General features: G+C 48.9%; 1 protein-coding gene across 1 annotated transcript; it reads left to right on the top strand.

Moving 5' to 3' along the window:
- The first annotated feature begins 66 nt into the window (after nucleotides 1–66).
- Nucleotides 67–11,691, top strand: NELFB (negative elongation factor complex member B). The gene is made up of 13 exons (XM_064677211.1): nucleotides 67–303; nucleotides 426–589; nucleotides 769–868; nucleotides 2,107–2,337; nucleotides 3,252–3,437; nucleotides 4,627–4,739; nucleotides 5,157–5,259; nucleotides 6,732–6,827; nucleotides 8,022–8,164; nucleotides 9,128–9,234; nucleotides 10,117–10,258; nucleotides 10,931–11,039; nucleotides 11,290–11,691. The coding sequence occupies exons 1-13, from the start codon at nucleotides 202–204 to the stop codon at nucleotides 11,425–11,427; spliced, it is 1,734 nt and encodes a 577-aa protein (XP_064533281.1). The 5' UTR covers nucleotides 67–201; the 3' UTR covers nucleotides 11,428–11,691.
- The last annotated feature ends 1,802 nt before the right edge of the window (nucleotides 11,692–13,493 follow it).

Below are 13,493 nucleotides of genomic sequence, written 5' to 3'. Positions count from 1 at the left end.
CGCGCGGCGGAACCTTCGCGCTGCGGCGGCGGCGGGGCCCGCGGGGTGGGGGGGAGCGAGCGGGGACGGACCGCGCGGAACTGAGGCGGCACCGGGGCCGGGATTTGGGACCGGGATTTGGGACCGGGATTTGGGACCGGGATTTGGGACCGGGATCGGAATTAGGAGCGGGAGCGGCCCCGCGGGCCCGGCCAGGCCGAGATGTACGCGGGGCTGCAGGAGCTGGGGGTGGCCAACGGCGAGGACCTCAAGGAGACCCTCACGAACTGCACGGAGCCGCTCAAGGCCATCGAGCAGTTCCAGGTGCCGTGAGGGGCCGGGCTGTGTGGGGGGGAGGGGGGAACCCCCAGTGCCGTCCGGGCTTTTCGCTCTTTTGCTTTGTTGTCCCGCGTGCCGCTCTGAGCCCCGCTCGGTCGCTCTCTCAGACAGAGAACGGGGTGCTGCTGCCCTCGCTGCAGTACGCGCTGCCCTTCCTGGACCTGCACGGCACCCCCCGCCTCGAGTTCCACCAGTCCGTGTTCGATGAGCTGCGGGAGAAGCTGCTGGAGAGGGTCTCTGCCATCGCCTTGGAGGGGAAGGTCGAGGAGAGGTTGGTCGGCAGTCTTGGTTACTTGGAGCGACCTGGGAATTCTGTGAGAAAATACTGTGGTGACTTCTGCAGGGGAAAGCTTGATACCTCGGTAATCAAGTTCCAGTGGCTCTGAGATGAGCCACTCTGTCCCTTTACTGCTCCATGGTCCTTAGTCTCGTGCTGTCCTGTGTTTTCAGATACAAGAAGCTGGAAGATCTCCTGGAGAAGAGCTTTTCCCTGGTCAAGATGCCCTCCATCCAGCCCGTGGTCATGTGTGTCATGAAGCACCTGCCCAAGGTAGGACCTGCACTGTGCTGTGACGTCTCTGGTGTGGCTCCTCCAGCTGTGCTCCCTCTGCACACCTTTGCAGGTGTGTTGTTCAGTGTTAGGCACTGACTGAAGATTTAATTCATTCTTGTATCTGCTGCCAACTTAGTGGGCTAATTCCAAAAGCATTTTATGTTTTTATAATCAGATGAGGCTATTTCCCTGTTTTCCTCAATCCATGCAGCTTCCTAAAAATAGTCAAGTTCACTGATAAGTGAATTTTCCACAGCTGATTTAAAAATCTTTGACAAGGGGAAGATAAGTCTTGAAGAATGAAGCTAGAAGTAGACAGGAGTGAGATTCAGATCTGTGAGACAGAAGTCTCTAGGAGTGTCCTTATTAAAAGCATCATATTGCACTTAAGGTAACGGATTCAGAACTGCTACTGGAATTTCAGTAAGTCACTGAGTTTGGAAACACCATCCCCAATTCTCAGCACTGTGGATTTAAAGGAAATCTTTTTTCTTCTTTGAAAGAAATAAGGAAAAGCTTGGTGTGTGGTTTGGCTGTTGAAGAAGTGTCTTCAGGAGGAGGCAAGAGCTGAACCTGTGGTACTGCTGGGTGTGAATGCCCAAACTGCCTGAGGGGATGATCAGTCGAGGGAGGGGATTGTCCTGCTCTGCTCTGCTCTGGGGCAGCCTCACCTCAAGTCCTGGGGGCAATTTGGGCACCACAATACAAGAAAGATCTAAAGCTGTTGGAGAGTGTCCAAAGGAGGGACATGGAGATGGTGAAGGGCCTGGAGGAGAAGAGTCTGAGGAGAAGCTGAGGGCACTTGGCTTGTTCAGCTGGGGAAGAGGAGACAGAGGTCAGAGCTCATGAGGGTCTGCAGCTCCTCATGAGGGGCAGCTCCATCTCTGCTCCCTGTGAGCAGTGACAGGACCCAGGGAATGGCTGGAGCTGTGCCAGGGCAGGCTCAGGTTGGATCTCAGGAAAAGGTTCTTCCCCCAGAGGCTGGTTGGGCACTGACCAGGCTCCCCAGGGCAGTGGGCACAGCCCCAAGGCTGCCAGAGCTCCAGGAGGGTTTGGACAATGCTCTGAGGACCAGGGTGGGATTGTTGGGGTGTCTGTGCAGGGCCAGGAGCTGGACTGGATGGTCCTGGTGATCCTCCAGCTCAGGATGTTCTGTGATTCCATGATTTAGGTGTCTCCTGTGGTCAGTTGGGCAGGTGAGGGGCTGCCCTGTGTAACTGCTGTGTCCACTGCAGGTCCCTGAGAAGAAGCTGAAGCTGGTGATGGCTGACAAGGACCTGTACAAGGCCTGTGCCGTGGAGGTGAAGCGGCAGATCTGGCAGGACAACCAGGCCCTGTTTGGGGACGAGGTGTCCCCCCTGCTCAAGCAATACATCCTGGAGAAAGAGAACATCCTCTTCAGCAACGACATCTCCTTCCTGCAGAACTTCTTCAGTCCTTCTCCCAAAACAAGGCGTCAAGGAGAGGTGAGGCCAAAGGCACCCTCACAAGATGCTTGAGTGGAATCCATCAGTGTTCAGTCACCTTCATCACAGAACAGGGTCTGTTCCCCCACCCAGCTTTGCTCCTCAAGTCTTGTAGCTTGACCAAGTCTTTGCTAGAAATACCAGGCCATTTTCTCCTACATATCTTGGTGAAAGCAGCTGGAATTATTTTAATAGTCACTCAGTGCTGTGTAATGATTGATGAATGTTCTAAGCTGTTTATGCACTTTTAAAAAAACATAGGAGGGCTAAAGTTTTTTTCTGTATTGTCCAGTCTGGCTTTAATACACCTCAGGTGTTTGGAAGGCTGAGCATCTCTATCACATCAGTTGGAATATGTTAATATGTTAAATTTCTTATCTTGAGACCTCTTTTATAGCCCAATAAAATTTGCTTTACTTTTTTTTTTTTAATGGAAAGCTGTAGCTAATCTGGCATCCAGAAAAGTTGCTCTTTGAATGGAATTAATTATAGGGCAGTGTAAAGCTATAATTTCAGAGAGGGCAGTATGTTGTTACATGGAGGTTGGTTTGGGCCTGTTTTGCTTTCAAAACCATGTAGTGTAAATGGTCTGGTGCAATTTACTCCAGGTTTACACTGCAGAGTTGTGGTGTAACTCAGCACCACACATCCACTTGTACACTCCCCCTGCAGGGAGAACCAGGAGGATAAAAGAAAGAAGCTTGTGGATTTAGGTAAAAACACATTATGGCTCTGAAAGATTTGGTGAACGTACCTTGAACAAATGCTCTTGGAGATGCTGCCTTAAATAGTTCCTTTGCAGGAACTGATGTCACTGTGGATGTTTCAATAAATCAGGTAATAACATTAATTCACATTTTGTGTGTGAAGTTATAGCACCTCCTGGTACTGAGTGCACGTTTCTCCCACTGCAGGTGGTTCAGAAGCTGACCCAGATGATTGGGAAGAACGTGAAGCTCTATGACATGGTGCTGCAGTTCCTGAGGACGCTGTTCCTGCGCACGAGGAACGTCCATTACTGCACTCTGAGGGCAGAGCTCCTCATGTCCCTGCACGACCTGGAGATCAGTGAGATCTGCACCGTTGACCCCTGTCATAAGGTACTCATCATATGGGACACAGGGGAGGGTTGCTGGAGGGTTTTCTGTTTTCCCCACTCCTGCTGCCCTGCAGGACTTCAGCCCAGAGAACATGAGTCCTGAACTTCCCCTGTGAAAGGAGTTCAAGTCTTGAACCCAAATGTTGTCTTATATCCCTTGGAACTTCAGGTGAAAATTTCATCTTGGTGAACCAGCAGTTTGCTTTCATTTCATAACCCATGCATCATTCAAATTTAGGGCACTTATGCAGTGTTAAAAGCAATGTCTAATCTGACACCTAATCTATGTAGGTGCTGCAAAAATAACAAAAACCATCAGCTAGCCACAGGTTCTTAATCCAAGCTTGCTTCCCTCCCAGTTGTGGCTGGTGTGATATACTCCATCTGCCAGTAATCTGTGTGTGAAATACTGCATACTTTAGATCTTGAATTATAAGAAAACATGCAACTATTCAAATACTGGGAGGTGACAGGCTTGTTAATGTCACACCAGGGTTGTGTTACTGGCCCGTTGTCCTTAGTTAGTGTCACTCTGACCTGGAACAAGGGTTTTTCTCTGGAGTAGTTGCTAAATTTGATGTGTGTTATGCTCAGAGATGCTGTCCTAGAGTGAGGATAAATATTCCTGCGTGCTTACTAATGTGTTCTGATCAAGAGTCCCCAAGTCAGTGCACAGACAGTGACTGGAGAGACAAGGGCAATTCTTGTTCAAGTTCATTCTTCAGCCACTTCATTTTGCCACTGCTAAATGCAGTGATGCTGCAAGGACAATTGGTGAAAGCATTTCAGAAAATTCAGCAACCTGTGATTTTTTGGCAGTTGAAATGTTGAGGGGAAATACAGGTTGGTTTCTCAAAGGGAAAAAAAGCCCTTAATATTGGATTTCACATTTCTCAGTCTCCTGTTTGTGTAAACCCACAGATGTCCTGGGCAGTGGTGTGTTTTATAAGTGCCTGCTCCTTAATTCCCAGGGAATGCCTTTCCTGGGAGGGGAGAAAGTGACACCAGGTCAACTCACCTTGGCATCTCTGACTTCCTCTGTGTTTGGGACCAGCTTGGTCCCACTGTTAAAGTGACTTAATTCCCGGTGTTTGGAGGTCACTCTGAGCCTGTTTTCTCTGACATCACGTGTGTTATTGCTGGTTTGAGGAGTGGCTGAGGTTCATGGAGCTCTCTGCATTTTGTGGCAGTTCACCTGGTGCCTGGACGCCTGTATCCGGGAGAAGTTTGTGGACAACAAGAGAGCCCGGGAATTGCAAGGCTTTCTGGATGGAGTGAAGAAAGGACAAGAACAAGTGTTGGGGTGAGGCTCTTGGGCCGTTTATTGAGGAACTGAAATGGGTTCCTGGCAGTCACAACATCTGGCAGGGGTTGTAGGTGTTAGTTCTTCCCTAGAGCCAGCAAACCTCCAGCAGCTCCAGTCACATCCCAGACATCCATGAGCATTCCTGCTCATGGCAGAGCCAAGCACAGAGCTTGCACAGCTTCAGTTGTCTCCCCTGTGGCCTGGTAACTGGCTGTGGGAGAACTCCTGCTGGATCTCAGTGCAGAGGACTTTTTAGTCATTGTTTTTGGTTAATGTGCTCTTGCAGGTCAAAGAAATACCATTTGTGGTGTTTTTACGAGGCAGGAGAAGGTTCACCAGGTGGGCACAGGTGCATAAGGACCTGTGCAGTTGTTTGTTATGTATGACAAGTGTTTGGTTTTTACTTCTCCTCAGGGACTTATCAATGATCTTGTGTGATCCCTTTGCCATCAACACCTTGGCCTTGAGCACCATAAGGCACCTGCAAGACCTGGTTGGGCAGGACACCTTACCCAGGGTAAGTGTTGCAGCTTGTGTACCTGATCTGAGCTATGGTCTTGCTTGATTGGCATCCCTCAGGGAAGGGCTGGCACTGCAGGAGAAGTGTGACTAAGGTCTCAGGTGCATGTGTGAATAGGAACAAGGGAAAGGTGGTTCCTGTCCCTTTGTAGCCCTGCTGTAGAGCTCTGCAGGAGCCCTGTTTGAAGATGGGCAGGGGAGGGGATTGTCCTGCTCTGCTCTGGGGCAGCCTCACCTTGAGTCCTGGGGGAAATTTTGGCTACCACAATATAAGAAAGATCTAAAGCTGTTGGAGAGTGTCCAAAGGAGGGACATGGAGATGGTGAAGGGCCTAGAGGAGAAGGGTGTGAGGAGTGGCTGAAGGCACTTTACTTGTTCAGCTGGAGAAGAAAAGACTGAGGTCAGATCTCACTGCAGCTCCTCCTGAGGGGCAGCTCCAACCTCTGCTCCCTGTGAGCAGGGACAGCACCCAGGGAATGGCTGGAGCTGTGTCAGGGCAGGGTCAGGTTGGATCTCAGGAAAAGGTTCTTCCCCCAGAGGGTGGTTGGCACTGACCAGGCTCCCCAGGGCAGTGGGCACAGCCCCAAGGCTGCCAGAGCTCCAGGAGGGTTTGGACAATGCTCTGAGGGCCAGGGTGGGATTGTTGGGGTGTCTGTGCAGGGCCAAGAGTTGGACTGGATGATCCTTGTGGGTCTCTTCCAGCTCAGCACATTCTATGTTTCTATGATTTTGGGACTCTCCAAACTGACAATGAATCTTTTGCATGGCTCACTCTATGCTGGCAGCTGGGCAAATACAGAACCATATCCAGAAAATGTGCCTGCCTGCTTTGTCTGAGAGCAGCAGCCTTTCCCCTGCCACAGTAAATGCCAGGAGTTAGTTAGCTCTGTCCTGCTCTGTTTGCTGAGATATAACACAGTTCCTGGAATACTGTCTGCAGGAGGTGCTGGAATGTTAAAGGAGGGCACCCTTACAGGTGTCTGAACAGTCTGAGGCACTTGCTGGTTTTATCTCTGAGTTCTTAGGTGTTATTGTTGGATGGAATAACTTCCCCATGACAGTTGAAGACTGAAATTTGTTTTGGTTTCAGGGCACAATATAAACAAAAAAACCCACTGTCATTCTTACACACCCTTTCTCCTTTCTTCTGCTTGATTTGTCCTGTCACATATTACATTTCAGTGCACTAATTGGGCTGGACACGTTTAAAAACCATGTTGTGATCAGGTAGCTGCAAACTTCCTGGTGCTTTATAAAAGTTACAAAACCCCACAAGCCCTCAGGTGTGTCTGTGATGTGATTCCTGTCTGGGGAATCAGGTTTCAATTAAATTGGAGAACTGAACACCTCTAGCAGTCTTTGATAAAGCTGCTAATCCAGAAGAGCTTTGAATATAAACCACTGCTTTGAAATAAGTATCTGATGTGGAAGATCAAAATAGCTGTTTTTCTTCTCCCCTTAAAATTGGAGGAAAGCCCAGACCTGCTGCTGCTCCTGAGGATGCTGTCTTTGGGACAGGGGGCCTGGGACATGATTGACAGTCAAGTCTTCAAGGAACCAAAAATGGTGAGCCATTTAGGATTTAACACATTTAATTGAACAAGTTTAGATTTGTTTGCTGTTTATTGTGTCCCTGATTTAATGTTCACTGTGCAAACTTCCTGTCAGAGCTTTCTTGGGGAAAGACACGTCAGTGGTCACAGAGCAGCAGCTCCAGTGGACTTGCTGTGAGCTTCCTTTTCCTGCTTTTTGATTTCCATGAGTGCCTGGCCCTTACTGTTCTAAAATCAGACTGTACCCCTGTTAAATACTGCACTGGTTGCTCACTGCTCTCCCACTGTTCCTGGGATCTTCCACACAGCTGACAGCTTTGTAGGACACATCTTGCATGAGGAAAGCAGGATTTCCAAGGCTGCTCTGAAACATGACCATGAGAAATGTTTCTCCCTTCCAGCTCTCTGTTGCAGCAGCTTTGTGCAGTGCCACATTTAGCACTTCCCATGCTTTGGAAATACTCTCCCAGTATTACAGGAAGCCCTGGTGCAGTTCAGCTGAGGGCAGGAAGGCTCAACCATGGTGTTGCACAGCGGGGCTGTTTCTCAAGAGAAATTTGCTGTTTCTGTTCTGAGCTATAAAGCAGCAAATGTCTACTGAGGGGGATAGTTGAACTCTCCAAAATGTACCTATTCCTGGCTGCTTGCATGTTTAAATTTACCAGAGGGAGGGTGTGCTTCAACACTGGGACTGTGGCAGTGAGAGTGACCAATATTCCAAGGGTAACACTGTGATTTGTGTTCTCTCATGAACCTCCAGGGAAAAATGTTCACAGTTTCTTTCCAAAGGGAATCTCTGTATTGCAAATCTGTTTGTGTTTGTCTTACCACAAATCAGCCTGGACTATGCTGGGGGTATATAATTGTTGATAAAAGCAGTTTGGTTTCATCCTTAACACGCAGCACCTGCAGCAGTTTTGGGAAGGATCTCTCAGAGGAAGTGCTGTGTAATTGTCCAGAGAAACCATTTGAGCAGGAATATTCCTGTAGGTGAGGTGAAGTAAAATTTTTCTGATTACAATGGAACACATGGAAGTGAATTATTCAAGAGTTTTGACAGGAACTGGATGTCTGAGAGCTTGTTTTCCTCAGTGTAGGATGAGGCTCCTCACTCTGCCTCACTGTTTGCTAAGGCACTCCAGGACCATTAGGTGGCATGAAGTGACTGATGATGGTTCTTCTCCCTCTGTTCTTCCACCCCTCCAAGGAAGCTGAGCTGATCACCAGGTTCCTGCCCCTGCTGATGTCCTTTGTGGTGGATGACCACACCTTCACTGTGGACCAGAAGCTGCCCTCGGAGGAGAAGGGGCCGATTCCCTACCCCAGCACCATTCCTGAAGCTTTCACCAAGTATGTCACCCTGCCTCCCAGCTGTGCATGCTCTGCTTACCACAGCCAAGCACCAGGGAACCAGCCAGCCCTGACAGGGAAAAGTACTCCATGTGCTGAAGCCAAGACTTCTGGGGATAAGATTTAGCCCTAATTAATCAAGGCTGAACTTTCCCTTTAACGGACCAAGTTTCCACCACGGTTCCTCAGATGGAATTTATTGACATAAAATAATATTTCTCGTAATGACCATTCTTTTGACAGACTGAATATGAAGGTATTTGGTATTTCTGTTCAAATTGCTGCTTGTGCAGCTTCCCAGGCAGTGAATGCTCAGTGTTTGGGTGATGTTTGGGTGATGTTTGGGTGCAGCTGGATGAGTGCCCATGCTGGGTTCTGGAGAAGCACTACTGGAAATCATAAAGTTGGCATTTTTGGCACCCACACTTATTCTCTGTTGATAACCTGTCACTCCAGGGATGTCAGAAAGATAATTATACCCCCTGTGTGCTCTGTTGTATTCATACCTTGCACTAATTTCCAGCACAATTCTTGTCTGTTTGCCAGAATCTGGAGTCCTGTATCCCAAGAGTTGTACTCTTCTCTATGATCTTTGACTTTTGGGAAACTAAAACACAGCAGTATTGGACTTTGTTTCATTTTTGAGTATTTGGGCTTCTTCTGAACCCCAGTTTGATTGGCACTTCTATCATGAATACATTATAAATGTCCACAATCAAATCCAGCTGTTTGGCTGTGAGACAGCACAATATTTGCTGAATGGTAGATTTTTTTGGAGCATGATAGTGAACATAGGGATGGATCCATCTGCTCAGTCAGTGAATAGCTGCTCTTCAGTGGGTTTGGGGTTAGCCACTGCTGTACCTGCTTGATTTCTATCAGTATTTTAAACCTCTTAAAAAAAAAAAATTAAAAATCTTTTTAAGCTTTATTGGTGAAGAAACTTTGCTTCTGCCATAACAGATTCCTGCAGGAGAACAGAATAGCCTGTGAGATTGGGCTGTATTACATCCTTCACATCACTAAACAGAGGAACAAGAATGCTTTCCTCAGGCTCCTGCCAGCACTAGGCAAGTTTTTGTCCCATCTTCTATCCTGTAGCTGTATAGGAGGCAAGTAAACCTGGAGTGAAAGGGATTTCAGAGCCAAAGAAATGTCATGTCATATCCTCCCTTTGGCTCTTCTGTTGACTTAGTTGTGAGTCCCTGCAGAAGTGTTTGGGTTTGTCTCCAACTAGGGCACTTTTCTGCTGATCTGAGAGTTTAGGGATAGTGGCTGAGGGTCAGTTCCTTAGATCAAAGGCTCTATTAACAATTAGGTGAGAACTGTTTGGAATGAATCTGCAAGATAAAAGAGCAGATGGCTTAATTCTACTGCTGCCCAGAATAATTGCAGGTAACCAGAATTTCCTGGGACCTGGCTTTGTGTGCTGAGAAACCTGTAACAAAATAGGATTGAACACTCTTAAATTTTTTACTAGGATTACCTTGTTCACTGACTCCTCTGGGATAAGTTGAGGAGAGCTCTGAAGCAGCCTGCTCCTAATCTTTAATGTCTAAAAGATCAAAGCCACCTGCCTGGGCTACCTGTTTTCTAAGGAAATGATTAAAAATGACTGAGAGCGAGTAGGCTTGGATTAGGTATTAGGAAGAAATTCTTCCCTGTGAGGGTGGGGAGGCCCTGGCACAGGTTGCCCAGAGAAGCTGTGGCTGCCCCATCCCTGGAAGTGTCCAAGGCCAGGTTGGAGGGGGCTTGAAGCAACCTGGGCTGGTGGAAGGTGTCCCTGCCCATGGCAGGGGGGTTGGAACCAAATAATCTTTAAAGTTCCTTCTGACCTAAACCATTCCATGGTGAAATCTCACTGCCAGATTTTCAACAGGAGCCTCAGCTCTGTGGTGAGGTTTTGGCACATCCTCATCAGCCTCTGTCTCTTTGCTTTCCATGTTGTTTAGTTGAGACATTCAGTGACTTGGCCTTCAGTGATATTTTCCTGCACCTGCTCACTGGGAACCTCACACTGCTGGGGGATGAGTTTGCACTGGAGGAGTTCTGCACCAGTCTCTTTGATGGCTTCTTCCTCACTGCCTGCTCCAGGTAAATAGGATTTTCCTCAGGGGGGAGTGAAGGGAGTCAGTTTACAGAATGCCTGAGAGAGGTTTCAGTGCTTTGAGCAGTATTAGTATAGTTCAGTATAGTAGTTCCATGTTTTTCTTTAGGGAAAGGCTTATATTTTGTGACTTTTTATCAGCAAAATTGTAATGTGCTGATTATAAATTATTACCTGAACTGTAGTTCATTATTCATAAATTGGAGTTGCAAAGGGGAATATCCTTCAGGCTTTGCAGTAGCTCTGAATATGCAGAGTTAACTTCAGCCCTTTGCAGTACCAGCTGCACACAGAAATCTGTTGTTACTGCTGGTAAGTCCCTGTGGTTTAGCTGGTGGCCTGCAGACCAGATCTGACCTCCACAAAGCTTCTCAAAAAGTGGCTGGAGCTGCTGTTGGGGCTGCTGCTGCTGCATCCTCCACACATGGAGGGATAAACATCCACGTGCACGTGGCCTGTCCTACAGAGATGAGCTGCTGCCGTGTCTGTGCTTAAAATCTCCCCCTCACTCCTCGTGGTTGCTGCAGGTCCACTCCTGTTGAGCAATTCCACGAATCCTTTTGGAAAATTCTAACGAAGCTCCCAGTGTGTGTGGGTGTGAATTACTCTGGTGCTGTTGCTGTAGCTTCCTGGCTCTCAAGGTGGTGTTTGTTCTGCAGAAAGGAGAACGTCCACAGGCACGTGCTCAGGCTGCTGCTGCATCTGCATCACAAAGTGGCACCAGCCAAACTAGAGTCTCTCCAAAAGGCTTTGGAACCCACCAAGCAGGTAGGAAGGGGAGCATGAGAAGGGGAAAACTGGTTGCAGATGAAAGCAGCTGCCTTTCCAGACGTGGTTCAATGCACCACGAGCTCTGCTCTCAGAGTGTACTGAGTTGTAGCTTCAATTAATGACCTTGTAGCTTCCTTCCTCTTTCTGGGCTGGTTTTACAGGGTGATGGCACACTTGCTGTGCTGGGTAGTAGGGGCTACAATGGAGTGTGACTCTTGTTTTTCCCCCCTCAATTCTCATTTTACAGAGTGGGGAAGCTGTGAAGGAGCTTTACAACCAACTCACCGAGAAGCTGGAGCTCCGCAAGCCGAGTCCAGCTGAGGTGACTGAGACCCCCTCCATGGAGCTGCCCCTGCCCACTGTGCCCACACCAGCCTCACGCTGAGCTGGGTCTGCAGGAGAACAACTGACCCAGTGTGAAGCTCTCTGCTGCCTTCTGAGTGTCTCTGCCCACACGGTGGAAACAAAAAAAAAGCCACTGAAGCTCCTTCAGGAAACACTGCAGTTTGCCCAACTCATGCTGGCTAGAAAACTGTATGCAGTGCATTGCAAGGTTTACTTTTCTTAAGGATAGCTGAGTGTCTTCTTGTAGAGCCCCTTAAAATCTGACTGTACATTGTTTTTTCCAAAAGAAAATGCGTATTTTTAAGCTTGGCATCTTGTGTTTTTAAACTGCTGTAAGAACTGCTCAGTGAGTGTGGAACCCCAGTGTGGTTGAGCAGGTGGTGTGGGCTCCTGAGGCTTATCATGGCTTCCCTTGGCCTTGGTCTGCTCTTGGGGGTCTTTGAGAAGATGCTCAACAAGAGGAGGTGTCAGAGGAGATAAGCTCCACTGATACCATTTCCTGTTTGAGGTTTTAACTCTTCTGGTAGATGGTAGGACATGCTGCACTAGTCAGACATGTCCACTGCTGTCACAGCCCAAGCAGCAGTAACAGCCTCTTCTCAGACAGGCTTTTACAAAGAAGGCCAGAAATCAAATCATTCCCTCCCCTTTTCTCCCCACTTTTCTCCAAAGGAGTATCTTGGAATGAGTCCTGGAGCAGGTGAAAAAGAGCAAGACTGGCACATTCCTCAGTGACAGTGAGGTTTGAGTGTAGGGGCAGTGAAATTCTGGTTTTGAAGAAAGAGAATCATAGAATAGTCTGGGTTGGAAGGGACCTTAAAGCTCATCCAGTCCCACCCCCTGCCATGGGCAGGGACACCTTCCACCAGCCCAGGTTGCTCCAAGCCCCGTCCAACCTGGCCTTGGACACTTCCAGGGATCCAGGGGCAGCCACAGCTTCTCTGGGCACCTGTGCCAGGGCCTCCCCACCCTCCCAGGGAAGGATTTCTTCCCAATATCCAATCTAAATTTACTGTCTGTCAGTTTGAAGCCATTCCCCTTGCCTTGTCCCTGCAGTCTCTTGTAAATAGTCTCCATGTTTCCTGTAGCTCCCTTCAGGCACAGGCAGGCTGCAGTTGGGTCACCCTGAAGCTTCTCCCCTGCAGCTAAGAACCCTGTCCTTCATGGCTCACTTGGGTCACTGTCTGTGCTGTTCCAGCCAATTCCAGTTCTGCTTTTGTTGCTGCCTCAGGTGGAGTGTGCAGGAAAGTGGGCATGGGAGAATGACCTGTGGGAGTTTACAATGGAATTCACACTGATTCCAGCAGGTACAACATGCCTGAAGAGAACCTGTCTGTCCCTGTAAGCAGGAATCTGTCTGCAGGAATTACTCCAAATCTCGGAGTAACTCAGTTCAGCCTGATACCCAGCCTAAACCTCCTCCCTTTTTTTTCCCCCCCAATTCCTGGTACTTAAGCACTCCCAGTGCCAAGTCATGCTCAAGAGACTTCTGTTTCCTGAAGCTGTGTCCAAAAAACCCAAACAAACATGGTAGTTAAGCAGAGGTGGAACTCCCTCCCCAGAGGTGCTCTCTCCCTCTTTGTGTGGTTTCCTGAGCTCAGAAATGCTGTGTGAGGAATGTGACTGTCCCCTCTGTCCATCACCTGGGTGCTTTATTTCTCCTTTGATGCAGGAACTTGTGATCCCCTGTGGGATTACAGGGAAGGTGGGGTGGGTTTGTGGGTGGCACAGGTGCACTGTCCTGTAGCCCAGGGTGCCTTTGTGTCCCTTGCCTCTGCTCCAGCTCCCGGGGTCAGGAGGACCCTCCTTTGGGAGGCTCTGGGCAGTTCTGATACTGGGCTCGTTTGGAAGCAGGACCTGGGGATAACAGTTGGGTCTTTCTTGCAAAATTTTGGTTTCAAACTGTGGTGCCAGGTGTGCAGGGTACCAGGGGTGTGGGGTGCCAGGGGTGTGGGCTGTAGGGTGCTTGGGGTCTGGGGGTTCCAGGTCTGAGGTGCCAGGGGTGTGGGATGCCGAGGGTGTGGGGTGTCAGGGGGCTTGGGGTGTGGGGTGCTGGGGTGCAGGCTCTGGAGTGCCAGGGGTGCAGGTTGCTGGGGGCCATGGGTG

This window comes from Pseudopipra pipra, chromosome 20, assembly GCF_036250125.1.
Source record: "Pseudopipra pipra isolate bDixPip1 chromosome 20, bDixPip1.hap1, whole genome shotgun sequence".
Lineage (NCBI taxonomy): Eukaryota > Metazoa > Chordata > Aves > Passeriformes > Pipridae > Pseudopipra > Pseudopipra pipra.
This window is presented reverse-complemented; position numbering and strand designations above follow the sequence as displayed.

What these genes read in the sequence shown, in the direction of transcription:
- NELFB (XM_064677211.1), top strand. Translation starts at nt 202, where the DNA reads ATGTACGCGGGGCTGCAGGAGCTGGGGGTGGCCAACGGCGAGGACCTC. An exon ending in AGGCCATCGAGCAGTTCCAG is followed by an intron (nt 304 to 425) that starts GTGCCGTGAGGG and finishes TCGCTCTCTCAG; the next exon opens with ACAGAGAACGGGGTGCTGCT. An exon ending in AAACAAGGCGTCAAGGAGAG is followed by an intron (nt 2,338 to 3,251) that starts GTGAGGCCAAAG and finishes CTCCCACTGCAG; the next exon opens with GTGGTTCAGAAGCTGACCCA.